Below are 27,110 nucleotides of genomic sequence, written 5' to 3' on the forward strand. Positions count from 1 at the left end.
CATCACATGAACATATGGACTGTCTTACATGTGTGGACGGTGCTTGTGCTCACTACTATATCAGGGTCTACAGGCATCCGAAGCACTGATTGTATCTGTATTATTTTGTACTCAATGTATACAACACTATTATCTCCACATCACCATGTTTATATTTTTGTTTATGTTTTTCCACGCCATTGTTTTGAGTTCCCCTTGGGAACGGATACGAGAATAATAATAATAATAATAATAATAATAATATTAATGATCAGTGGAATTCGTGACTAAAAAGAATGATGAAACTACGAAAGGATTTATGCACTTGGAGTGAAAAAACACGAGGATACAAGAATAGTGTTGAGTACAGAAGGACTCACCATCCCAGACACAAAGGAACAACTGGGGACAGGTACTAGTAGTGGGAAGACATTCATCATAGACGGAGAGACGGAGAGAAAGAGGAACTAAACGACTACATTGTGAAAGAAAGAGATTCGAAGAGAGTTGAGAGAGAGATCTGAAGAGAGTTGACGCAATATATAGGGCCTGGGTAGCTATGGCAAACATGGGTGCGCAAGTAGCTAGCCAACGGAACGAAAGATGAGAATGACGTAGGTGAGAATGACGTAGCACGGGCGGAAGTACCTAACATAATACCCCTCCATGAAAAAAATCCCGTGTCCTCGCGGAGAGAAAAAAAGAGAGAAAAAGATTAAAAAAATGACTGAAGGAGAAAACACACACACACACACACACACACACACACACACACACACACACACACACACACACACATATTGCAGGCGCGCACGGATCTCACAAAAGTGTGTACTAAAAATGCACTTCATTACAACGTTCCTGTACTACTTATAGTGTGTAATAACTATTGGAGTTTGACGAGGAACGTGAATTACTAGTATTTTGCACGGCTAATACAGCCTAGTTACACTTTCGCTAAACATCCAAAAATTAGAGCGTGGCTCACCATGATCGGACCCCTAACTTGGTAGTATTTTGTGAACACACGCGCGCACACACACTACAAAAAATTCACGAAACAAATAAACCGAAAATAAATTTGACGAAGAAGGAACGCATACAAAAAAAAGAAAGAGAGAAAGGTAGCTGACCTGCATGATGAGACGAGGTGGACATAGGCGGGACGAGGTTGACAGAGACGAGGTTGGCGTAGGAGAGACGAGGTTGATATAAACGAGACGAGGTTGATATGAACGAGACGAGGTTGATATGGACGAGACGAGGTTGATATGGACGAGACGAGGTTGATATGGACGAGATGAATTATGCGGCCAGTCGGTAGAGCACGAGAATCCCAGGGTCGTGGGCTTCGGCAAAAGCCGGGCGCCAATGTTGAGTCCAGAAGGACTCACCATCCCAGACACGAAGGAACAACTGGGGACAGGTACTAGTAGTGGGAAGACATTTATCATAGACGGAGAGACGGAGAACAAGAGGAACTAAACGACTACATTGTGAAAGAGAGAGAGATTCGAAGAGAGTTGAGAGAGAGATCTGAAGAGAGTTGACGCAATATATAGGGCCTGGGTAGCTATGGGAAACCTTTTTTTTTTTTTTTTACTAAAAAACACAGCCCTACTAATAATCAGGGGAAGAGGACAACTGTAATGACGCTGGACAACAAGACAAAGGGGAGTAGGGGCGATGTGCCGATGTGGTTGGCGAGGCTCATCCGACCGGAGGTCTCGGAATCATAGCCTACGACCAGGCATCGTTAGGAATGCAGCTAGGGAGGGAGGAAGATCAAGTGAGAAAGAGAGAGAGAAAAAAAAGAGAGAGAGAGAGAGAGAGAGAGAGAGAGAGAGAGGGGAGAGGGAGGGAGAGAGAGAGGGAGAGAGAGAGAGGGAGAGGGAGAGAGAGAGAGAGAGAGAGAGAGAGAGAGAGAGAGAGAGAGAGAGAGAGAGAGAGAGAGAGAGAGAGAGAGAGAGAGAGGGGGGGGGAGAGGGAGGGAGAGAGAGAGAGAGAGAGAGAGAGAGGGGGAGAGGGAGACAGAGAGAGAGAGAGAGAGAGAGAGAGAGAGAGAGAGAGATGGGTGCGCAAGTAGCTACCCAGGCCAACGGAACGAAAGGTGAGAATGACGTAGGTGAGAATGACGTAGCACGGGCGGAGGTACCTAACAATAGTAAGAAAATTAGCACAAACTTCGGAAAATGTGTTTATTTTGATTTATTTTAGTTCGAACTTAGAGTTATTTTAGTCCGTTTCCTCAACAGTGCCATATTCAACAGTAAGTCATGTGGAGGCTGTTGTGTCCTGACTCCCCCGGCATGCAGTCTAATACAGCCCATAACGAAGGTTCATCCGGTCAGCACAGGCACACGCAGAAACAGAGTATGAAGCTGACAATGCATTGTGTGTGCATACAAATGTGTAGTGTGTATACAAAATGTGTACAGAGTACATATTACACAGCAAAATAAGGACACACTTCAGGCACTTGAAGAACATGTTTTTGAGTGTTATTGCATTATTGTCTCCGAAGATGCTATTACATATCAGAGTGCATATTTAACAGAGTGCATATTTATCAGAGTGCATATTTATCAGAGTGCATATTTATCAGAGTGCATATTTACTAGGGCAAATAGCTCAACTGGAACGCTGGCGTTTACTGTCTACCAGCAGGATTACGTTATCAAAAAGACCTTTCAAAGAAATTGCTTGCACACTGAGACAAGGTGATAAAAACAAATACATAGGCTAAAACAATGCGTCTGGTCTTCAAGCCTTGTTGCAGTATGCACTGCTAATCAGCCTATGCCCTCTTCTCCTGTCCAGGACACTACATGTACATTGAAGCTAGCGTTCCTCACAATAATACTGACTACGCTCTCCTTGTAACGGATACCTACTACCCGCCAACGACTGATGGAAACTGTCATATCCGTTTCTACTACCACATACTTGGTCATGGTTCTGGATGGCTGGCGGTGAGAGCAGCCCTCTGCACTGATTGTGACCATCTTTTGCATTTATTTGTGTGCATGTGCGCTCTTGTTTAGTCAATGGTGCTACTGAAGCTTATATCAGATACACTCTGATTTAGCCGGCCACACTAGTAGCAAGTATTTGCTTGACTTGGTAGGGGTTAGTGACTGCATTTGGATCCCACGAAGGATAACTGGCTGCCATCAATCAGGGAGGTAGGGAGATTGAGAGGGAGAGAGGGTGTGAGATAGGCAGCGGGAGAGAGTGAGGGAGAGAGGGAGGAAGAGAGGGAGAGGGAGATGGAGAGAGTGAAAGGTAGAGGGAGGGAGAGGGAGAGATGGAGAGGGAGGGCAGAGGAGGGGGAGGGAGAGAGAGAAGGAGAGAAAGAGAGAGAGGGAGGGAGAGGGAGAGGGAGAGAGAGAGAGAGAGAGAGAGAGAGAGGGAGAGAGAGAGAGAGGGACAAAGGTAGAGAGAGAGAGAGAGAGAGAGAGAGAGAGAGAGAGAGAGAGAGAGAGAGAGGGAGAGAGAGAGAGAGAGAGAGAGAGAGAGAGAAAGAGAGAGAGAGGGTGAGAGATGGTGAGAGATGGTGAGAAAGGGAGAAAGAGAAAGGGAGAGAGAGAGAGAGAGCACGGCAGAACAGCAGCCAAAATGAGTGAAAAAGATGTCCAGAATGTAAAAATGTTTGCATGTCTGTACATGGTGTGTACTCTCCAGCTGTACACGGAAACAAACACATCCATCAGGACAAATGTATGGACAACATACTCCCATCAGGGCAACGTATGGCACCGAGCTGATGTAATTGTCGACTCCACAGAACCATACCGATTTGTCTTCAACGCCACCATCGTCACACACGTGTACAACGATATCGCCCTTGATGACATATCATTGACAAAGGGTTGTAACGAAGGATGTGAGTTATGGTTGCTTGAAACTGGCTACTGTATTAGTCTTGTAATTACTGTCAAAAGGTCTGCAATTGTGGGCTTGTATGTTGTAGGGCCTCAGAGGAAGGGTTTCACACATAAATCCCCATACCTGAGCACAATAAGAAAATCCAATTTTTTTCCCTAGATGTGGACAATAATTATATTGAGCATTGGCAAAATGGTGAAGAAGAGGTTGGTGCAATACTTGGGGAATTGTGCGTTCCTGGTGACATGGGTGCTCGCGCTTTTCCTGCTGACTTGAATTCGCACTTGAATGACTCACGACTGCCATCCAGAGCCCACAAACCTGAAAGAAAGCACACTCCGTGCTCAATACACTGTGTTTCGGGGAATTCATCCCACATCAGTTAAGCTTGAGTAAGGTGAGAAAGATTGTGTTTGAAGAGCTCCACCTATATTGACAACATGATTGTTTTATTACCATTTTCAAGGATCAGTTCATCCGGGCCCACTTCGCAGTTTGCGAATCAATATTGATTGGCTGCGATTCGCCTTTCGTTTTTTTATCGCCCAAAACTGCAATGCACTGGCCCTGCACACCGGTACAGACAATAGTGTGCAGCTTACATGCAGCTGTCGTACACGAGGAGTGGTGTTTTTACTACTCTAACCAACTGACCTGTCGTGCTCGGTCCGCGGCGATTTCCCCTGAGGTTCTCTTTTATTCTTTCACAGCCAAGCTCAGTTCCATTTGTTTCTGTTCAACAAGACAAAGTTGAAGTAGATAATTCTTTGTCAATGCCTAATCTGTAGCCAACATGTCAATAAATCTGGACAGTGCCCAGAAGTGGGGAAAAGAACTGGGCGAGCTAGGAGTTTTGATTCGTTTCGAGGGAGGAAAGGAGGAAATCGACAATTCTGTGCGCTTCGCTCGTATCGTCACTATTGCTTGAGCGCTTCCCTGGGCTTCCTTTGTCGAAGGGCTAAAAGGAATTGCTCTGTTGAAGGATGTTGTGTGTGAAGCACTCAAAGTCAGGTGGACTCCAAGACGGTGAGCATGAAACGAGCCCATGTGAAACCCTAACGCTGATACTCAGGTCAGCCAAACGCGTGGAAAAGCAAATAGCAACTGCATCTATTATTCTCTTCTGTACCGCATCCTGCAATAAATATTGTACACATATAATTATACATGTAAACTTGTGATAACGGAAAAGTGCTAAACAATACTAAGGCCACACCGTTTTTTATCTGTGTTTCGCGTCCCCCGCGCGCATGTTTATTTATTTATTTATTTATTCAACATCTCCTGGCCCGTCCGAAGACTGCCAATAAACATGAGAGGTCAGGTGATAGCCAACCACGGCAAGCTAAAAGGGAAAAAAAAAGAAAGATGCTGTCAGAGAGGGAAAGGAGATAGGGAGAGAAAAAGAAAGGGAGGCACATTAATAATACATGGGATCACTTCGGATGAGACAGTGTGGAAAGCTGGACTGTGAATTTCCTGATATCCTGGCATGTCTTAATGCTAGTAGGCAGGTTAGACCAAAGGGAGTATGCTGAGAAGAAAGGGGATTTCAAAAACAGAGAGGAACTAGCGCGGGGCAGTGATAAGGCATTGCGTGTTGGGCTAGTGGTAACAAACCAGTTGTACTTGGCAATATGTTTCGGGACTTGGGCTAGGAAGATTTTTTGCACAAGGATACAAAGATGCTGCTGATGTCGGGCAAGAAGAGGGTGCGTGGAAGCAAGTTTATAAAGACAAAGGGAGGCAAATGTTTGGTCTTTTCGAAACAGAATTTTCAGAAGCAAGCGTTGATGTACCTCCAGTCTGTGGAGTAAAGTCTGAGACAACCCGCACCAAGCTATATCGCAATAGTCAAATATAGGCAAAATGTACGACTTAAAGAACAATTCTCTGCAGTTATCATTCAAGTGTTGGCAGTGGGGTTGTAGCATACCTAAGGACGCACTCGCACGCTTGCACACAGACTGGACTTGTGGAGACCAGGAGAGTTGGCGGTCGAGAATAACGCCCAGGTGCTTGTGCTCGTTAACAACTTTAATAGGTGTACTATTTAGACCAGAGGTTTGCACGTGGATGACACATTGCGCATCTGGTCGAATGGAGTGTATCATCGAGTGTAGAGCAAAGCCCTTCTTATATGTGTTTCACAGCCGGAGTTTAAAAAAAAAGAACGGAACAAATTTTTTTGGGAAAATGCAATACAAATTTAATGCAAAACCAGAAAATCGGAAAATGTAACCCAAAAGGAAAAAAACGGAACATGATTGTTATCTCAGCTCACACACATGTCATGTACAGCTGGGCCGCAAGTCACACAATCATCATGCCGCCTGTGTTTGGATCACAAGCATGGCAGCGGGGATACACAGACAATGTACGTACATGTACATGTACCTGAACAGTGCAGTGCCGCGTCGCTTCACTGTACACAAATGCAATGCACGTACACTGTTTTTTTGGATGGCTTTTTTATTTTTTTCGCCCTCCCTCATTGATTTCATCGAATAAGGTGACGCGAAACATAGGAAAAAACAGCGTGGCCTAAGTCTTATTTAATTAAAAAAACTGTGTAGCAGTGACTGCTATGCAAAAGAATCCAGGTAAATCGATCCCTGGTTTTATAGAGAGGTGACTCCTCATGGATTCAAGCCCACCATGTTCTTCAGTTCTAGTTGCCTTGCCCTCCCCCCCCCCCCCCCCCCTGTGGAGATCTGATTCACTCTGTTTGATTCATCTTTGTTGTTTGTTGCTTCCGGGGCATTGCTCATACTAGCTCCACAAGTATGCCCTGCTGGTCAGTGGTATTGCACAAAGAGTAAGATATGCATTGACTCGCGCCAGGTGTGCGATTTCAACAACGATTGCGGAATTTCGGCCGAAGATGAAGAACATTGCTGTAAGTTAATGCCACGGTGCTAGCGTTCGTTCTGTGATTTGTTGTCCATTTCGGTATTTATGGAAGGATGATGAGGCTATATCCAATCCTGTAGGCAGGTAATGATGTGGCTATATCCAATCCTGTAGGCAGGTAATGATGTGGCTATATCCAATCCTGTAGACATGGAGCTGTGAAGACCATAAAGGCCTCATCAGTACAGCAACGAGATTTAAGTAAGCCGTCCTAAGAGTGCTCAACACCCATGTAGGGCAGAGCCTTGTTTGTACACAAGAGAGAGATTGGAAGCTGTGTCGCAACTATGAGTTTCACATATTACTACGATCAGCATGCATGGCTATATGTATATATTATAACAAGGGACCGAGTGTATATCGAGAAATATAGACCAGTATAAAAACCGAGGCGAAGCCGAGGTTTTAATAACTGGTCGATATGTCTCGATATACACGAGGTCCCTTGTTATAATATATTTATACCTCTCCATGCGCAAGCTCAAGAGCAAAAAGGAGTGAATATAGCTTTCTTTCCGTAAAAAGGAGTGAATATAGCTTTAGAGAAAGAAAGCTATATACACTCCTCTTTAGAGAAAGAAAGCTCCTCAGTGGGTTTTTTTATGGTTTTTCTCAGTCGTGTATATATCTCCTCAGTGGTGTATATACCTCCTTAATGGTGTATATATCTCCTTAGTGGTGTATATTGAACAGTGTATGTGGAAATTTGTAAACTTCATGGGAGATCTGGTATATGAGTGTGGGTGTATATGGAGTGAGGTATAAGCCCCCTTGTAACTTAGAGCAAAACGAGAGAGCTTGGAAGCTCAGGGCCCTACGATATGCTTTTTTGCCTTGATGACCTAGACAAAAAAAAAGCATAGGGATGTTATAAATTCTTTAAAAAATTCCTTTTTTTTTAGACATAACCTGGGATTCGAACCCGCACTATCGCGCCCTGCATGCATCCCCCGATACACTTCGCATACATACTAATTCTTCCAAGTTGCTTCACATTATGATCTTGCATTTGAAAGCCCTATTTGAATATGCATTGTGGCCAGCCGTCTTTGATGGTACGGTACGGTAGGGATAGGTACGGGACAGGTACGATCGAGGGTAATACGACACCGTCTCCCGTACCGTACCATCAAACACAGCTGGCCACATACAGCTGCCCGCAATATTCAAATAGGGCTTTCAAACGCAAGATCATAACGTGAAGCAACTTGGAAGAATGGGTATGAATGCAAAGTGTATGGGGGAATGCATGTAGGACGATAGTGCGGGTTCGAATCCCAGGATATGCCTGAAAAAAAAAATAGGAGAATTTAAAAATTTATAACATCCCTATGATTTTTTGCCGGCAGATACGGGATAGCGCCAGGCGTGACACAAACAAACAAACAAACACACACACAAATACCAATTTAAAGCTGTGTGGACCCTGGCTAGCGCCAGACGTTACTGAAGTAACGTCTTCTGCATAGCTACGGGAATAACTATCACCTTGCTCTGTTAGTTTGGGGGACAGGAAGAAATGTGTAGATTCTGCTTTCCTTGCAGCTAAACCCTGTGACTTTGAACGTGGTGAATGCAACTGGGACAATTCCATTAACCTGAACCATTGGCATCACTACTGGTGGGAAAGGATTGCTGGAACAAGTGGCGCAATCGGTACAGGACCATCTAGTGACCACACAAGAGGAATTCCACAAGGTAGGAAGCCAACCGATAATTTGCAAAGCGTGTTAGCCACGGTATGCGTGGAATAATCTTGTATATTGGAACTGTAACCCAACAATAATTATTGGTCTTCTCTATTAGTGTCGGGTTGTGGTGATCTGGCCAGCAAAGCAATTCAACCAATATACATATAAACATTTTGGTATTTTTCCTCTTCTGTTTCAGGGCATTACATGTACGCCGAATCAAAGTACGACTCAGGAACTGGATGGGTGGCCAACTACCAGTCAAGAACCTTCCAGCGGTCTGGACCTCTTTGTAGTATTAGCTTCTGGTATCATATGTATGGACAAAAGCAGGTACAGTTAAGGTTACATTCAGTGAATATAAAAAAGAGAAGAAACACATGAGGACGAGTTATGCAGCAACTATCTACGACTGTAATAAGATGATAAACAGTCAGGAAGTGCGATAATAGGGCACACAACTGACAGGCTAATGAGACATTCAACGACCCGAGACCTAGCTGTACCACATCTCCAGTGCGCAAACCAACAGCCTTCCAACTTGGAAGGTTCATGGTTACGTAGGACCGAACAGGGGAAGGTGAGAGCGCAGCAAAAATGTGCACAGGCTGTTGGTTTGCGCACTGGAGATGTGCTAAGGCTAGGTCTCGGGTCGCTGAGTGTCTCAGTAGCCTGTCAGTTTTGTGCCCTATTATCACACTTTCTGACTGTTTATCATCTTGTTACAGTCTTGGATAGTTGCTGCATAACTCGTCCTCATGTGTTTCTTCTCTTTTTTACATTTTATTACTGGCTCAGTGAATATGCTTTGTTTTTCACGCCTAAGCGCAGGGAAAGAGTGCAAATTACCCCTTGTACCGGACAGCTGATCTGCGCGTGAAAAAAACTAATACTTCTTCATTCCGCTTGAGTGTAACAAAGAGATGTATGGCACTGTTCGATGCTGTTCAATGCTGTATGACAAGAAGGAATTTGGTGACACATGCTATGTAAGACATCCAGTAATGCGCATGACTTGGAGATGTGTTCTGCTTCTGTAAACTTGACCCTTGTTCAACCCCACACCACCTTATTTTCGGCCAAATTGTGTCTGAGATGACATTTTATATATGTCATAGTAGGTTCAAGCAAGCCTGTAGGATAGCCAAACTGTGGCAAAGATTTTCACTCTAGTTCAGTATAATATTATATCCTGCGGTGATGACACGTCTTCCTCTTGTGTGGTATAGAATTGATTGTATCATGCGGAGAACAGCCTCTTGATAGATGCAGTTTTTACTTTGAATGCTTGGTCACTTTTCTGAATGTACTGTATTACAATTACCATGCAGGGGCAGCTCTCAATCTTGCTATGGAGCCAAGGTGGTCACAGGGAGGTGATTTGGGCAACGGATAGAGACCAAGGAGATGTTTGGAAGTATGGCAAAGCCCATATCGGCACAAGGTAAATCAGCAAACAGTGAATGGCAATTTCCACGGCCCGTATGGCAGCCCCTGTAGCTGAACTCCCCCCCCCCCCCCGATGAGAAGCATTGGCTCTGCGCATTGCGAAGCAAAATAAAACTGAAACACAACAACATGTTGCGGTTGATATTTCTCATCACACTCAAAATAACCTGTGCCCTCTAGAGGTAACATTGCCACTATATTGGCGTTATGCTATTTTCAAACTCTTGCGTTACAACTACAGCTGTAGTACTTCGCTTGGTTGACTAGTTTCAACTAGAGGACACAAGAACCGTCTAAAGTATTACACCCAAACACTATGAGCACAGAGAAAGTGTTTTAACTCGGAGACAGCTGATGATCGCTTAGTGCATAAAACTCAGAGTTAAAACACTTTCTCTGTCCTCTTGTTGTTTGAACCAGCTCTGCCACTCGGTATTGAGCACTCTCTTGGACAGCCTGGAACCTCTCTGCTTTAAAGTATTACAGCAATCAGTGCTTAGAATCATGTGACATGCCACGGTTATGCTTACCCACCTGAACATAATTCTGTGCTCTGCATTCAAGGTACGAGTTCAGTGTTGGCTTTGAAGGCATCCTTGGTGGTGAAGACTTCAGTGACTTGGCCCTGGACGATATCAACTTCACAGATTGTGCAGCTTGTAAGTCAATATGTTAACAGATTAGAACCAGCCACAACGGCAATTGAATAATGTGAAGCTCTTTGCACTGTAGGTAAAAAATATTGATTTTTGCAGAATCTAATATCGGAATGTTACTATTTATTGCAGCTGTAGGATTGTTTTTTGCACCATTGCAAGATGGCTCCAAGGAAATGATTCCGTTAGAACTGACGAGCGCGTCATAATCAATTTTAAACTTCACGTTTCATGGATTATTTTGGGTGACAGTGTAGCAGCAGATTAGTGACTGCTGCCTGCACATTTGGAAGTAGCAACTGCGTTTCTGTCAATCGGAATTGCTTCCTGTATTAGCGTGGCTTTCATGTATTGTGAAATTGGGCTGAATAGAAAAATTGATTTCAGAACCTCTTTTTACTTCTTCTCCAAACTCAGCATACTTTCTCCTTTTGGGAAGACACTCATTAATAAATTAATAATATAGCACGCATATAGCTCATATGAAAAATCAAATGAGGGTCATGCATCTGTCGACAACGTCGAGCCAGTGCGTTCTGTTTGAGGCAAGTTGCTCCACTTCCAAAAGAGACATATTGAGAAGTAAAAGGTCATTCCTAGTGTTGTCTACCCATCTGGTCACTGGGCGACCTCTGGGCTTCTTTATATCTGTGATATTCATTGCCATGGACACCCATTAGACTTTTGCATTTGTATTCTTCTGCAGCTAAACCAATATTACCATGTACAACAAGTGAATTTGAGTGTCAAAATCGCAACTGTGTGCCGCTTGCGCAAGTATGTGATGATGCCAACAACTGCGGAGATGGCTCGGATGAGCAAGGATGTCGTGAGTATAGTAAATTTCTGAATGCATGCGGTTTATCTTCTCAAAGTCCTTTCCACTGCACTGGTGATTGCACAACCTTCCACCGATGGTCATAGTCACTTTAGGAATCTTTTTTAGCTGGATGCATTGACTTTGAATATAGATGACCTGACCCTCGGATTCCACCGCAGAGGAAAGGATACTCTGGTAGCAACAGAGTGGTTAGTTGAACAACAATCTTGAGGAAAAGTTGGATTTTTTTATAGTGGATGAAGACATAGTACCCTACACTGAGATTGGTTAAGGTGCTAGTGTGTGTCACTGCACTGTGAACAGGATTTACCGCAAGTCTGGGTCACTGAACTGTGAAAGGTTATAGGACAAGGTTGGGTTGCCACACTATCCAGTACAAGGTTATAGGACAAGTCTTGGTTTTTCGTGTGCATTTTCGTTATCCTGGAGATGCTGCACTGACATCAATGCTAACCATTGTGCATCCGGAATGTCTATTCTTCGTAGTTGCTTTGAGGTCATTTCTGTGTCCTTTTCTTTGCCGTGACCATGCCATCAGCTTCTTATGTTGGAGATTGTGATTTCGAAACGGACCTCTGTGTCTGGAGAAATGTCGCTGGTGATCGTCATGAATGGCAGCATCTACAGGGTAACACTCCGACAACACTCACAGGTCCCAACTACGACCACACGCGAGGGAACAACGAAGGTATGTGATGCATGAATATTTAATTATTTATTTATTTATTACAGCATCTCATAGCACAGTGAGAACACCGGCCAATGCAGAGAGAGAGGGTGTTAGCCAACCACGGCAAGGAAGGGAGAAGGGGAGGAGAAGAAAAAGGAACCGGCATGGATAAGCAGTGATTGCAACAAAATGAGAAACACAACATAAAAGTCATGGCGCGACAAGGCTCTTAAAAAGGCGGAATAAACAACCTGATCAGCCGCAGTCCCCTTCGGAGATAGTCCCATCATAATTACATGGGTGCCTGACGTACAAATGTGTTACTGAGGGCAAGTCTCTTTGTAACCTGTCCAGGTAGTTATCAATCATGCTCACTGATTCTGCAGTGCATAGCCCCATTATCATGATTTTCACCAGCCCAATCCAATCCACCTTTGAACATGTTTCCTGTTTCTCACAGGGCACTTTGTGTACGTAGAGGCCAGTGGTCCCTCTCATACTCTGGGAGACAATGCACTTCTCGTCACGAATTATACCTATCCTGCCACTACCGACAGTAGCTGCCACATTCGCTTCTACTATCATATGTATGGAAATCGGATGGGCAACCTTTCGGTAAGACATGTATATGATGATGATAATGATGAAAACGGTTGGACTGATTTTTTTCTGTCGAGTCTTCTGAACCAAAATGCATGCAGATATATGTGTGATGTGAATCATCCCTCTTGAAACCGACAAAGCGATGCAAAATTTCGTTCAGTCTGCCTCTGTAGCAAAAGGCAATACTTCCACATTCCACACACTGGGTTAAAAAAGGAGACCTTCAAGACCATGTGTGTGCAACAACCAGGTGGTCTCTCTGACATTGTTTATTGACATTGGAAAGGGAAATACACAGTACACACTGTACACATTGAGAGATAGGGTAAGGTGAGGATTAGTTAACAAACTTCAGGGATAATGTTTCATGACCGATGCCAAGGAACTAACCCCCAAACAATGTGGGGGATATTACCCAGCTGCACAGAACCATGGCAGTTGTATCATCGACTGGATGTGTTCATTGCACGCCTGTATCAAGCATTTGTGGCACCCACAAGGTATATTTGCGGATCCTAGAGCTTCTCATCACGTCATTAATTTTGGTTTTCACTGCAAAATTCCATACTCCTGCAGCTTTTTCTTGAAGATGACTCCTCTCTGCGGACGTTGGTCTGGAGCAAGAGTGGCGACCAAGGATACTTTTGGCATCGAGCTGACGTCACCGTGCGATCCACCTCGCCGTACCATTACGTGTTGGAAGGAGTAGTAGGCACTGGTTGGGCAGGAGACATTGCAGTGGATGACATCTCATTGACCAGAGGATGTCTCGATGGCAGTAAGTTCATTTCAATTTTCAACGCAGAATTTATACTCAAGTCAGCAGGGGCATAGCTGGTTCCCCTTTCACGGGAGGGGGGGGGGGTGGGGGGGGGGTGGGGGTGCATGGCCGCATATGTGTAGGATGGCTGGTGCAAGTCATCCATGGTCATGATGTGAATGCTGAACCTAGGTCGAGAAATTTAAGGGGGGGGGGTGGTGCATGTGCCCCCAATACCCCCCCCCCCCCTCCCCGCGCACCATGTGCGCTACACGCCTGTAAGGCATGTGACATGCGGAAGATATACAGTGGTACCTTCACCCAGGGTGACTAGAAATTAAATGATTACAGGTCCTCCCTCGTTAGTAGATAATCTCTGGGCCATCAAGAAAGTTATCTTGTAAGGAGACTTATCTTGTAACAGGACTTGCAGCTGAAGGTTAAATAGGCTGTAATTCGTATTCAACGGGGCTACCCTCAATACAACATAAATTATCGACGCTTTTAACTCGTTATAAGATAATAATAAAAACTCCAACATAGCTCTTCCTTGGATGCAAAATATCGTTCATATCACCGAATACATAGATACACACGTTGTGCCTTTGTGCTTTGTCCTATGTGTTGTGGTCTTCATCCTTCATAGTCATTACCATCTTATACTGAGGGTTTGGCACTCCAGGGACCTGGGCAAAGGGTCGTTATAACGAATTTTATGTACTAACGAATTATGTTGTAACTGGACCTGTAAACAGTTGTATAGACCACGTTTCGCCAGGGGATTTCAGATTTCTATTTACCAACGGGGTATATGAGCCTCAGGCTGAGAAAAGGGTGATATTGGCCTCATGCGCACAACTGAGAAAAGGGCACTTGAAAGCAGGGTACAGACCTTCGCTCTGTAAAGTGTGTACTACCCGGACTCGTTATAACGAGGGAGGACCTGTATTATCACTTTAATTAATTCCCAAGACCTGGGCACTTGTACTTTGGTATGTTGTGCTCAGGGCCCCCAATCGTTCTTGGCCCTCCTTCCAATGTAGCATTGAATGAAGGAGATGACGCCCGCTTCACCTGCACCGCAAGTGGCCACCCTGGTCCGAATATTACATGGCTGCACAATGGAACTGCCCTGGGCATGTCATCAGCAGTATCTATCACGGAGACTGTGTACAATGGTAGTCTGCTTGTGTTAGGTAGTTATGGCATAGTGTCTACACTACTGCTACACAATGTGACTAACAGCGCTCACCAAGGCAATTACACCTGCTGGGCCACAAATGCAGGTCTCACGGATGACGCACGATCAGCGTTTCTCAGCGTTCATGGTATGTACTGTGTCGGAAAACACCTTCCAGCACATCAGAAATAGCCGTTGCAGCGCAGTACATTAGCTGTGACCACAGTTAACCTGTTTTACTCTACCGTCCTTTACATGTACTAGCGCTGGTGTGGACATTGAAATCCTGTGGGTTGACCAGAGCCAGTACCCTGCACTCATGCTGTAGTTCATATTATACCGTATTATCCAGAGTATAAGGCGCACTGATATATATGCCGTATCCCCCCCCCCCCCATCAATGTTTTGCCACGAAAACAAACATCTATCCTTTTTATCACGTTGAATTTGATCATCCGAGAACCCCCCCCAAAAAAAATTTATTTGGCTGAATTTTGATTTGATTGTTCAAATGTGATGTTACTGGGCAGTGGTTGTTCTGGTTGCCATTGAAGACATGGAGACGGTTCACATTGATGGTCTGGTCAGTATAGAGAAATTGATAGCTGCTAGCTCACTAGACCAGAATGGTTTGATTAGTGCACATCACTAGGCGTGATGTATTCCTGAGGGATAAAGACTATCCGTTTTGAGATTTCACAACATGTCAGTGCATTTTCATCTAATCTCCTTTGATTTTGTGTGTGAGACATGTTCTCCGTCTGCATTTCCTCAGTTCCTCCTGTAGTGGTCACGCCACTGGAAGATATCATCACAGTTGAAGGCACAAACATAACGTTTACATGCAACATACACGGAATTCCATTCCCGTCTGTTCAGTGGTACTACAATGACCAGGTACGAGGTTTTGAATCACCGTGTAGCACATAGCCTAATGGAAGGACTGCTCATCAAATATAGTAGCTGTATTGATTTTTAAACTCTCGGTCACAAGTTTAAGGATATTCATTGACCACTACAGTGATAGGAAAAAGGTTTTCAGAGCAGACCCGCTCTCTTCCCATTTGCTCTGCCAACTTGAACACTGAGTTCGAGGTTGCGGAGTGAATGGGAAGAGAGCGGGTCTGCTCTGAAACCTTTTTTTTCCTGTGAATGAAGTTGCAGGAAGCCTCACCACTGCCACTACTGTGATGCTCATTAAAATCGCTTTTGTACTGCTTGCAATCAAACTATTCACTTCTTTCACCTTTCACTTGACCCAGGATATGTCAGCATCACCAGCCCTTGCCGATAACCGAGTTCACCTCTCAGTTAGCGGCAAGGTTCTGACAATCATCAACGTTCAATTCCGTGATCGAGGCCAGTACTACTGTCATGGCAATAATACAGACACATCTGGAATGCTCGGCGGGACTGTAAACTCCACGAAGGCCACATTGACTGTTCACGGTAAGGCTGATGAGGCAGCCGATTTCAGGCGAGGATGATGTGGCTCAGGACTGGCGGTAGCAATTTTTGATTGGCTTTCATACAGTTTGTGTATGATATGGAGGGTGGTCACATGACTTTCATACAGTTTGTGTGTGGAGGGTAGTCACATGACCTCTCCGTAGTAAACACATGTTGATGGCTAAAACAGTTGGTTCGGTCATGGCCTGACCAACCGGACCGGTTCCGCCGGGCCAGTGTGTGCGTGAGCATATCCAACAACTGATTGGGATATTGTGTCTTTTCACGTGTATCACTACACACCAGCACACACTAGTTTTGTTTGGATGATCGTGAGAAGAGATTGGTGATGTTCATGTTTTCTTCTGTGTTTCCCAGTGCATCCTCAATTGCAGTTCATAACTCCTTCGTTGGAAGTGCTCAAGGATGATCTAATTCGCATAATATGCTTATACAACAGCTATCCTCTGCCCTCCGTCACCATCATTGCTCCCGGTTACTCACAAAGCCGACTGCAGTCACTTGGCATGCTGCATTATGCTGAAGGTAACCAATGAATAGGACCAGACTGGCTATGATGCGATGCATGACATGTTATTTTGTTTCTCAATGGGACACTGGCTTTTCCTCTTTTTGTTTCTATTGGCTACATATATTTTTCTAGGAATGCTCTCCAGTGGCATTCTTTGGCGTCAAGTAACACTTCAAATCCCGGCAGCATCACGCTCAGACAACGGAACTTACACGTGCACGGCAGTGACGCCAGCTGGAAATGCAACTGACCAGGCATCGGTCACTGTCTATGGTAAGACAGTCCATCGACCATTCCTCTAAGTTCAGTACCACGGCTACGGATGTTGGGTCCCATGTGTGTAAGATCTGAGCAGACACTTGATAGATGTTAGCTCAACTAACCTTGACGTAAGGCGCGTAGATGGTAATTCTCCACACTGCCCAAACTGTATCTAACTTAATGATGGATGATTATCCCATGGATGTTTTTCATCTCTGGATAATAGTTTCCTGTAAAACAAGAATGCCAGCAGCCAATAGGGCAGTGTAGAATTGAAACATGATACCAATGTACACGGCAATGTCATCACAATCTCTGGGCCTGGCTCATGTATACAATGAGCAGGGTGGTTCTGACCTGTCTATGTGTTCTAATTCTGCCTGCCACTGACAAGGTGCAAACCACTCCTACAAGTACAGAGAAACCTGTCTAAGACGAACGCTCAAGGGACGTTCAAGATGTGGTCTCTGTTACCAGGTGGTCTCCTTATCCAGGGTCAATTGACTGGAAATAGCATCCCTTGGTCCTGGTTCCAGTGGTCTTCCAGGACAGGTGGTCGCCTTATCTGAGTGGTCGCCTTGACCGGTTTTCTGTATATTCATCGAATTTGTACAAACAGAGAAATTGATTTGCTTCTCTTTCCACCCTTCTGGTCTCCTACAGAGGTTCCTGATGTTCCTGCTCCCCCAGTGACATTGACCAAAGCACCGTATATTATCGAAATTCAATGGAGGGAGCCGAGGTGGAACAATGCGCCTATCATTCACTATCAGGTTGAGTAAGTGGTGCTGCAATCAGAATCAAGCACTAATTTCCTGAGACATGCTGATACAATTCCTACGCGCACAGTATATGCAGGAATGATCGAGCTTCTTCAGTGGTGCTCAATAAAATCCACTCATAGTCGGGTCAGTCAACTTCGCACCCAGCACAAACCGATGTTTGCAGAACCCTAGCTCAATAGTGCGAGGTTTGGCACTGACTCGCTTGGTTGGATTTCATTGAGCAGCACGCTATGTAGAGCACACAGGCAACATAGCCTAATGATTGAATAGCATGAGACACAGAGTGTCTACAAACTAGCCTTATCCCTTGTTCTTCTGTGTAACTCTGCCTCTGTTTAAAGTCTGCGGCACCAATACTGTTTTAGCCTTAATAAAACTGTTATCTCCCCAAAGATTGTTTTTAACTGTAGTTATCCTAGCAATGTTTTTTTCTATTGCAGATACGTGCACATTGATTGCCATGGAAACGCCATGTCCAATACAACCAATGCCACTGCGAGTGCCAGAGTGATGTCATTCACCGTTTCACCGAATATCGACTGCACCTACAGAGTTCGAGCTGTGAACCGTATCGGAGTTGGCAATCTGAGCAAAGCTCTGACTCTCAGATCACATGACATTAGTAAGAAACTCATAATTGAATTTTATAATTATGCAATTAGCATTCCGCGCACACAGACGACATGCAGACAGGCATACATCATTAGCATTCCGCGCACGCAGACGGCATGCAGACAGGCATACACCACACGAATAAGGCTAGGTTGTGTTGGGCAAGTACTGGTGACGAGGAACTGGTTGGTCTTTGCCGCAAGGTAGGCACGAACCCGTGAGGCTGCGAGTGCCACAGAAAGACAGAAGCCCGGAGGCTGTGATTGCCGCAGGAAGGCAGAAGCCCGGAGGCTGTGATTGCCGCAATGGAAAGGCAGGACAATAAGGCCATAATGCCGCAATAGAAAGGCAGACCAGTTATGAGTGATTCGCCACCAGGTTTATTGTGCTTGAAGTAGGAATGATGCAATGTAGTATTAATGGTTAGTGGTGGGATGGTGGGTCTGCAAAAGACAAAGGCAGCAGGATGCAAGTCGGGCATGAGCCAAAGCAGAGAAGACTCAAAACTGAGAATGGCAAGGAGATGTGCCACGTTGCTGACTCGAAGCCGATCAAAACTGAATTAATTATTGCGATGGCGTACCCATAAATTAATGTGATGTACACCAGGCAGTCTTGCCGGTCGCGGCAAGGCACGCTAAACAAGTGACGCGGCCAGAACAGTAGAGGGCGCTGTTGCGCAGCAGATACGTAGTTGCAAGATGTGCGCCTACGCAAAACTGAATTCATTACATGAATACATCATACAACCTGAAGAATCTGTAAAAGCAACCCTAAACTACTCAGTCAGTTGCTAGATGATATAATTTATGTAATTTGAAGAATGGGTTTTTAACTCTCTTATTGGGCACCCGGTGTTCATTGATTTAGTTGTGAAGGGTTTTGAGAAAAACCGAGTCAGATCAATATTTTTGATTCTCAAATTTGATACTGATTGCTTTGTGTCGAAAGTAAATAAGACACTTCTGACTTCACAGCGAGGAATACATCAACCCAGTAAGACCGTTGTACTGAACCAGTCTAGGACTGTACAGTGCATAGTACACCCACCCTGTGATACAGTTATACGACATTCTTGTTCTCGGCAATTTGAACCTTCATTCTGAGTTTTTATGACCCTTTAAAATTGTGTCACAGCTGCTTCAAGAAATGTGCTAAGCAAAACTGTGTTTCTGTTACTGTTGACGTGTACATGCAGACCCTACAGGATCACCGGTGGATATCGTTGCACGAGTTCTGACGTTTGAACATGTCAATACCTCCTGGAGTCCACCCAACTGCTCGCTGGAGCAAGGACTCATCATCCAGTACCAAATTCTTTACGAGGATATTCAGGTTAGAGGCAAAACTCACGCTCGTATGCTTCAGGCAGGCGGAATACACAATGTTTGCTGCACAATTGAGCACTTCCCACCTGATGTATGTCATAGCATATCAAAAGCAGTTGCCGCGCTATCTCAAACATCGACCCACCAGTGCCCAGCGTTTTGAACATTCTCGGATTAGGTGTGCATTCATTTCTAATTGTTTTGTTTTGTGCGTTTGTCCAATAGAGTATGGCTACCGACAGTGTCAACGTCACTGGAAGCAGTATAAGATCTGCTCTTGTCACCGGGCTAAGCCCATACACCGCATACCGATTCACTGTCCGCATGTTCAACAGCAATGGTTTTGGACCATACAGCGCTCCATTTGAAACAAGAACCCTGACAATAAGTGAGTGATGGTGTGTGTGTGTGTGTGTGCAGTGTCTGGTTCATCCATGGGGCAACTATCTGTGATATTTAGGAATCAATGCTTCGAAGATGCTCCTCTGTGGAAGAGCTGAGCATCTGTGAGAATGGATTCTATAAAAGTTCCCCGCAACAGAAAGAAATTGGATTTGTTCGGGGAAAGACTAGTTGCTGGTTCTCCCGTGTAGCTGGCAGCCTACAGTGACTGATCTGTCCAATTATGATGTTCAGATGTCACTACTGATTTCCTGAGCATAACATAGCCAGGTGAACAACCCCAACTGTGTGCTATTTCTTATGCATGGTGATTGCTTACGCAAGGCAAATTTAGTTGATTGGATATGAGTGCAACTACCTTGTGTTTTCAACCCTGCAGACAATCAGTATCCACCCGAGGCCCATGCCCTACACGCAGTAGTGATCGGTGTACAGAACACACCCGTCAGGCTAGAAATGAACCTAACACATCGCGGTATTCCAGCTCTACCAAGTACCAACATTACCTGGTCTCTAAGGTCTAAGGTGAGTTGTCTGGATCTGAAACTGGTCCTGTCTGGAGCACGACATCTCCCTTCAAATGTGCGGTCTCACTCGCAAACACTTAATAAGCGTCCCATAATGCTCACGACTAGCTGGTGAAGCAGCACGGTGCTTCAACAATACAATTGCATTATAGAGAATCATGTGCCGAGAGCTGCAGTGCTGCTCTTTGAAATCCGATTGTTTGAGTGAAGAAAGTGCAAACACTGGGATGCTAAATAGAGCAGCGCTCTATCTTGACTCAATCGATTGTATTTCATTGAGCAGATCTGCACTTCGGGGTGCTGTAAGGCTACACATTTTCGACCCGTTCGGATTTCGGCCTTGCAAGACTGAAGCACATTTCGGCCGCATCAAAATGTCGGCCTGTACTACTGCTGCCTGCATGCATTGGCACACTGAGCCCGGCAAAACAAAATTTCGTCAGCAACACATATTCGGCTATATATGCCCAGGCCAAAAATAGCCGAAAATAGATATACGCCGAATACTTGCTGACTTACAGTAATCCACTTTATTTATTTATTTATATAATTATTTCTCAAAATGCGAAGACTCCACTGTAGTCATCCACTATATCCATACATCTTCACTCTCCAAACGGTCTCTTTAGTGCACAACTCCAACGGGAGCACTACTAACATAAAATCGCCTACCTGCCTTCGCAATGGATATACTTCCTTCTTCGTCTTTACTTAAAAAGGAAGCACACAAACCACGTCTGCCACTAGCCACTGTTTCTCCCGGTTTATTGCACCCACTCTGATTGATAACACATAGTACTGTTTCTCTCTTTTTGGCTACGGTCATTGTGAGAATAAAGATAATAAAAATAAATATCCATACATCTTCACTCTCCAAACGCTCCCGATGGAGTTGTGCACTAAACACCAGCACCTGTCTTTCCGTTTCCCCGCAGAGTTCCAGTACGGGTCAAATCGACTTGACAATGTTTGCGTCAGGGGATGGCCTGACTCTGCAACTTCCCAGTATGAATTATTCGCTAGCCGGACAGATCTGTGCTTGCCTGCATCATGACGCTGCTACGGTCAAGGTCAACTTTACTCTTCTCTATGAGGGTGAGCTTCTGAAGATTTGAACAGAGGATGTGTATTATGCCTAGAAAAGTTTTGGATTTTTATAGCATTATACGTGCACGAGTCACAGAGCATGCACACGGCTGGTTTGTTGTTACTGTTAACTACACTGGAGTTCGGATATAAGGACCTTGCATATAACGACAGATTGAGTTTAGCGACACAATTCTGTTGCCCAAGTTGTTTAGGAAGCCCTTTGCAAAGGCCGGGTTTAGTGACAAATCGAATATAGTGTCATTTTGTTCTCTCCCAAAGGAGTGTCGTTATATCCAATCTCCACTGTAACAGCTTCATTGGGGACATGTGGAGCAGGCGGAGCAGTTGTAGGAGGGGAGGATACAAATACAAGTTTGATGATTAAATGATCACACCACTGTCTACATGTCGTTGCTATTATTCTTTCCAGAGCCTGCGTATGTCATTCAAGGCCCAAGCCCAGTCAATATCAATGCAGGTCAAATACTCGCTCTTCATTGCATTGCTCGAGGCAAGCCAGCCCCAAACATCACCTGGTATAGAGATGGCTTTGAAATGAGTCACTCGTTGTACACAACCACAGCATACCAAAATCAAGCCATAGACGAACGCGGAAGCAAAGGAGTAGAATCAACCCTGCTGACGAGTGTGGTCTATGGTGTACATGGTGGTGTATATGTTTGTCGCGCTGTGAATGAATATCTACCGGAGTCCAGCGCACAGTCAGTGGTCAAGATCTTTGGTGAGTATTATGTAGGGGTGTTTTCTCTCTTACGGTCGACCGAGTTGTTTGAAAACGCTGTCATTGAGTTTTGATGACAACATGGTACAGGCGGTTCCTTTTGTGGTATCTGCTTTAGCGATGGCAGTCTCAAAATGAGAAAGTGCTGATGGTAACCATGCGATATTCACTGCTTGTGATTGCTCAATATGATTTCTTCCAGTGCCGCCCACTGAGCTTACTCCTCCAAGTGATGTAACCGAGCACGAGGATCGGTCTGCCACATTCAGTTGTTCAATGTATGCAGTGAACTCACCGGACATCACATGGTACCATAACAACTCTTTCGTGAGTAACTCATAATAATCATTGTAGTGAAAAAAGAGGCCAAAATATTACGAGTTATGACTAACTGTCCACCATCCACCATCCCTGTAAAATAATCATTGTGTGTGTGACATGAAAATGAGTGGGTGCACTACAATTCTGAGCGCCAAAGATCGATACGCAGGCCTGATGGACCTCTTCTGTTCTCTGGATGGCATTCATTAGTCAGTCAAGGGTCATGTCAATTAGTAGAAAAATGTGCAAGCTCAAGTGTGGGGAGCACTCGACTTCACCAAAGATTGACCAGAATGTAATCCAATATTGACATTTGTTGCCGACAAGAAGCCAAACACAAAGCACATCATTTGACTTACATTTACAGATAAATAGAAAAATGATAATTTCTGTGCATGTAGGAACAATAATTATTAACCCTTTGGAGTCCTTAACTTTTTTGCTTCCTCAGTATTTGTCACGAAAATGCGCACTCAATTTCCAACATAACTTTGGTTCTACGTCACCGATTTTGAAGATCCTGGGCTCGTTGGAAAGCTCTTGATGAGAGAAATACAATGAGCCCAAACTTGCCAAGAGCACTACTCATTGTCCGCCACAACGCGCTCCAAACGCGAGCCCAGCTCCAGATCTGAGACGAAATCGGTCTCCTGCAGCCATTTCACTGAATCTACATGTTAGGCCTTGACAGATTATGCTAGCATAATTTTTCGCATAATTCCTACCAAAATCGAATGATCGCATAGTTCGAGGCAAATTGCATACGAATCGCATAAAATTGGAATAATCAGCCTGTTCGCATCAAATTCCATACAGTTGTACGTGTACATGTGAGTCTACAAGTACAAGTACATGTAGATGCACCAGGAAGTCGTAGGTTTACGACTCCCTTGAGAACATGTCCAGTCCACTACAATCAGTGACGGTCGTAGCTAGGTCGGACGGTGCGTTGACCCCGTTGAACTTTTGCTACTACAGTACAACGCCCTCTACAAAAATATTCCCCTGTTATTTTGCACAGAACCATTATACATTAGCAGCATATGTGAGCATAATGGGGCATAATATGATAACTTTTAGCATAAAAATAGCATAATTCTGCAATATTTTCAGCAATGCGAAAAGCATAATTTCACGAAAATATTAGCATAATCTGTCAAGGCCTACTACATGTAGCTCGGAACTGTTAAATTTTTTTTCGAGGAGCAGCTTACTTTGCCGTGACTTCGCGCCGCGCCGGTCCCGGCACGTCCCGCCTGTCTTGAAGCTGGGAAAATCCCTTTTTTCACGCACTACTGACTCACAGCACGTAGCGCAGAAAACTCAAAATGTTCGATCACTCGCCGCTCACTCGAACTTCATCGGAGAAACTTCGGATCTGGTTGAGGCGATAGCTGAGAGTTTTCTCTACCACCTAGACCCTTCCATTGTTGAATTTGGTCAATATTTGGCCGAGAACCGAAAGTTTGACAGCGACCACATGCATACAAAATGTCCATGGTTCGAAATCGAACCATGGACTCCAAAGGGTTAAACCAGGTGCGTAAAAGAATTATACTTTTAATGTCACCAACAAAGTATCTCAATTCATGTTCCATTGACTGAAGACATTTGAAACCTCTTGCTCCAAGTGATTTCAACAACTAACCACAAATGTTCTTGATTTTCCCGAATGCAGATTATCGACCCACTTGTCAATCCCCGTGTGTCTTTGTCCAATGGCAATGCATCGCTCACCATCAGCCCGCTCTTTCACAATGACAGCGGCAGCTACAACTGCATTGCTGAGAATGGCAATGTGAGACTGGGCTGGGGTGGAGTGACAATCGGCACTGCTGCATATCTCACAGTACTTGGTGAGTGTGGTAGAAAGTATAGCGCTTGCTTTGGTCGCCATCCTGATAATAGCTCTTGTTTCTAGGACACGGACGACGTATCCGCTTCATGGAGTTCATGGTGCAATCATACCAGGACGTACGAGTTATTATGGACAGAATCAGCAAAATCAATCCAATCAAAGTATCTGTACGAGTATCTTTTGCAGCCACCCGCCAGATTGCACAAGTTTCTTCTACTGAATATCAATGTGTTTGTATCTGGGGTGGATCAAGGGTCACATTTATAGTTCTCTACCAGTCTTTTGTGAAATGATTCAGCTATCATTAAGTTTGCTCTTATTATTATTATGGTTGTTGCAGATCGGCCAACGTGCAGAATTGCCAATGTTGAACATGCACACATTGCAACGGGGAGATTCTACCCTGGTGATACGACCAACATGACGTGCTATTCCGGATTTGTGCTACAAGGGAACGGCACGCTGACGTGTAACTCCTCTCTTGGATGGAACACTATGTCGTCGTCATGTCAAGGTAAGGGGATGGTTGAGAAGCTGTTACCGGGCCATATCCGTATATGCGTAAAGTGGTCCTTCGAGTGTGATATAAAGCATGTCTCCCTTTTGTTAATATCTTGTGTTTGTTTGAGACAAGCACGAAGGAATTACTCTGTCAATACCTGGGTTTGTGGATGACCGTATAAAGTATCATTGTTTGCTTAAGAGTCTGTCACCGTATCCATGGAAACACAATCACACTCAAGGGTAATGGCAGATAATCAGGTCGTGAAGTAGGCAGAGGTGAGAATATCAACCACAAAGTGGTTGAAAGCCACAAAAAGGGATTTATAACTGTGTCTCCTTTGTCCTTATACCAATGCAGAGTCGGGGGTGACAGTAGGTATTCTACAATGGTTGGTCTATGAAAAGGTGGTTGTAGGACGATCCGCCGAGGAAATTGCTTGGCCTATAAATTGTATTAGCACTTTGTCCTAACATAGTCCACATTTCAATGCTTCAAAAATCACAGGATACTATTATTATTGGTTAGGCTTTGCCCACACCTGTTCCACCAGTTCCGATACCCCGATAATGCTATCGAACCTCGATCATGAAGGGATGCACTTTTTTGTCTTGTTCTATTCGAAAATTTGAGGTTGTTAAAGATGAAAAAAGTCTGAAGAAAAAATTGACTGTCCCTTCAAGGACTTAAAGCCATGAACTGTTACTGATGGCCAGAAATTCTCCGCCGCTAAGATATGATACCTTGTGTTTCCTTGCTGTATTGTGTGTGGTGTATGATGTTCTATTGTCAATGATCTCGACCTTTGCGTTCCTGTATCTGCTCTTTACCAACTCTGGTTATGTTTATTGTCACTCCAACCTCCAGATATAAATGAATGCACTTCTGACATTCATAACTGCCCAATGAACTCCACCTGCTCCAATTCTCCTGGAAGCTTTACATGCGATTGCTTTTCTGGCTTCGTACAAAGTTCTTCCTCCGGTCTCTGCTCTGGTAAGGGGTTGACGCATGACAGTCTCTATTTTGTGGTAACCCAACAAAGAGCTCTGGAGTATTATTGATGTGCGTAATAAGCAGGAATTTATGTGAGTAAGCTGTGTTCTGTGAAGCCACACTAACAAAGAATAGCATGGTAATTGTCAGAAATATTGTGATGTGAGGAGGACAGAGAAATATATGCAAGGAATGTTTGGATGTTGATCAGCCTTGATCGAGGAGCTATCTTCATCTGCTGATCCTTCTAGAAAATATGTCCGATTGGATTTCTACTCTCGTGTAGAGTCACATTGATATTTTGATTAGTTCATTTCTGATTGTTGATTTCCCTCATTGACCACTGACTTATCACTTCTGCAGCTTGTGTCCTGCCATGGAGACAGCTAGCACCGGGATCCCGATATTGTGGGTATCTGCCAGGTGTTTCGGATAAATATGACATGGCTATTTACTACTGTGCATCATTGACTGGTGGCGATGCTTGGTTGCCGAGAGTTCGCAGACAACGGGACAACAACGCCATCTCTGGCTTCCTCTCCAGTTTCAACACCAACCAAGTGTGGTTGGGTACAGATGACAGACAGGTGAGTGAAGTATTGTTTCATTGTTCCGTTCTGCATTAAATTGTTCGGAAATGAGCAGCATTTGTTTGAAGATAATACCAAATAGAATCCTTTCTGCAATCTTTACCGCTACCAGTTAGCAAAATAGAAGAAGAGAACAGATTTTTACGTGATTACAAAGCTACCAAATTATAGTTATACCTACACCATACATCGGCATAATTATGTTCAAGACAACACTGTTGGGGAAGGTTTGAGAAAATAGTCGAGAAGCAAGATATACCTGTTTCGGATAACCTTCTGAATCTCTTTGTCAAGTTCGTTTTGTGTTATAAAAGTTGTATATGCCATCAACAAAGGGTTAATTACGTTTCCTTGAAGTATTGGTATCTTTGGCATTGTCTGGGTATCTATGACAACACAATACACGTATGCATGTGAACAGAAGTGGCTGGCTTGATTGACACTGGGCATGCTGTCCGATGTATTGCCAATATTCCTTTCTGCTCT

The 27,110-nt window shown here is 44.4% G+C and overlaps 1 protein-coding gene across 1 annotated transcript in view; it reads left to right on the forward strand.

Moving 5' to 3' along the window:
• Positions 1-27,110, forward strand: part of LOC135829396 (hemicentin-1-like) — a 137,617-nt gene that overhangs the window by 87,951 nt on the left and 22,556 nt on the right. Inside the window, exons 69-96 of the mRNA XM_065341804.1 lie at positions 2,800-2,951; positions 3,664-3,865; positions 6,644-6,766; positions 8,326-8,478; positions 8,671-8,804; positions 9,803-9,915; positions 10,485-10,579; positions 11,283-11,405; positions 11,956-12,105; positions 12,548-12,702; positions 13,267-13,468; positions 14,458-14,778; positions 15,406-15,527; positions 15,893-16,079; positions 16,458-16,625; positions 16,744-16,884; positions 17,536-17,650; positions 18,098-18,279; positions 19,468-19,604; positions 19,823-19,985; positions 20,379-20,524; positions 21,462-21,621; positions 22,046-22,357; positions 22,560-22,684; positions 24,357-24,534; positions 24,877-25,050; positions 25,906-26,034; positions 26,398-26,621. Coding sequence (XP_065197876.1) covers positions 2,800-2,951; positions 3,664-3,865; positions 6,644-6,766; positions 8,326-8,478; positions 8,671-8,804; positions 9,803-9,915; positions 10,485-10,579; positions 11,283-11,405; positions 11,956-12,105; positions 12,548-12,702; positions 13,267-13,468; positions 14,458-14,778; positions 15,406-15,527; positions 15,893-16,079; positions 16,458-16,625; positions 16,744-16,884; positions 17,536-17,650; positions 18,098-18,279; positions 19,468-19,604; positions 19,823-19,985; positions 20,379-20,524; positions 21,462-21,621; positions 22,046-22,357; positions 22,560-22,684; positions 24,357-24,534; positions 24,877-25,050; positions 25,906-26,034; positions 26,398-26,621 — 4,586 coding nt within the window. The remainder of the gene's footprint in view (positions 1-2,799; positions 2,952-3,663; positions 3,866-6,643; positions 6,767-8,325; positions 8,479-8,670; positions 8,805-9,802; positions 9,916-10,484; positions 10,580-11,282; positions 11,406-11,955; positions 12,106-12,547; positions 12,703-13,266; positions 13,469-14,457; positions 14,779-15,405; positions 15,528-15,892; positions 16,080-16,457; positions 16,626-16,743; positions 16,885-17,535; positions 17,651-18,097; positions 18,280-19,467; positions 19,605-19,822; positions 19,986-20,378; positions 20,525-21,461; positions 21,622-22,045; positions 22,358-22,559; positions 22,685-24,356; positions 24,535-24,876; positions 25,051-25,905; positions 26,035-26,397; positions 26,622-27,110) is intronic.

Source organism: Sycon ciliatum, chromosome 13 (genome assembly GCF_964019385.1).
Source record: "Sycon ciliatum chromosome 13, ocSycCili1.1, whole genome shotgun sequence".
NCBI lineage: Eukaryota > Metazoa > Porifera > Calcarea > Leucosolenida > Sycettidae > Sycon > Sycon ciliatum.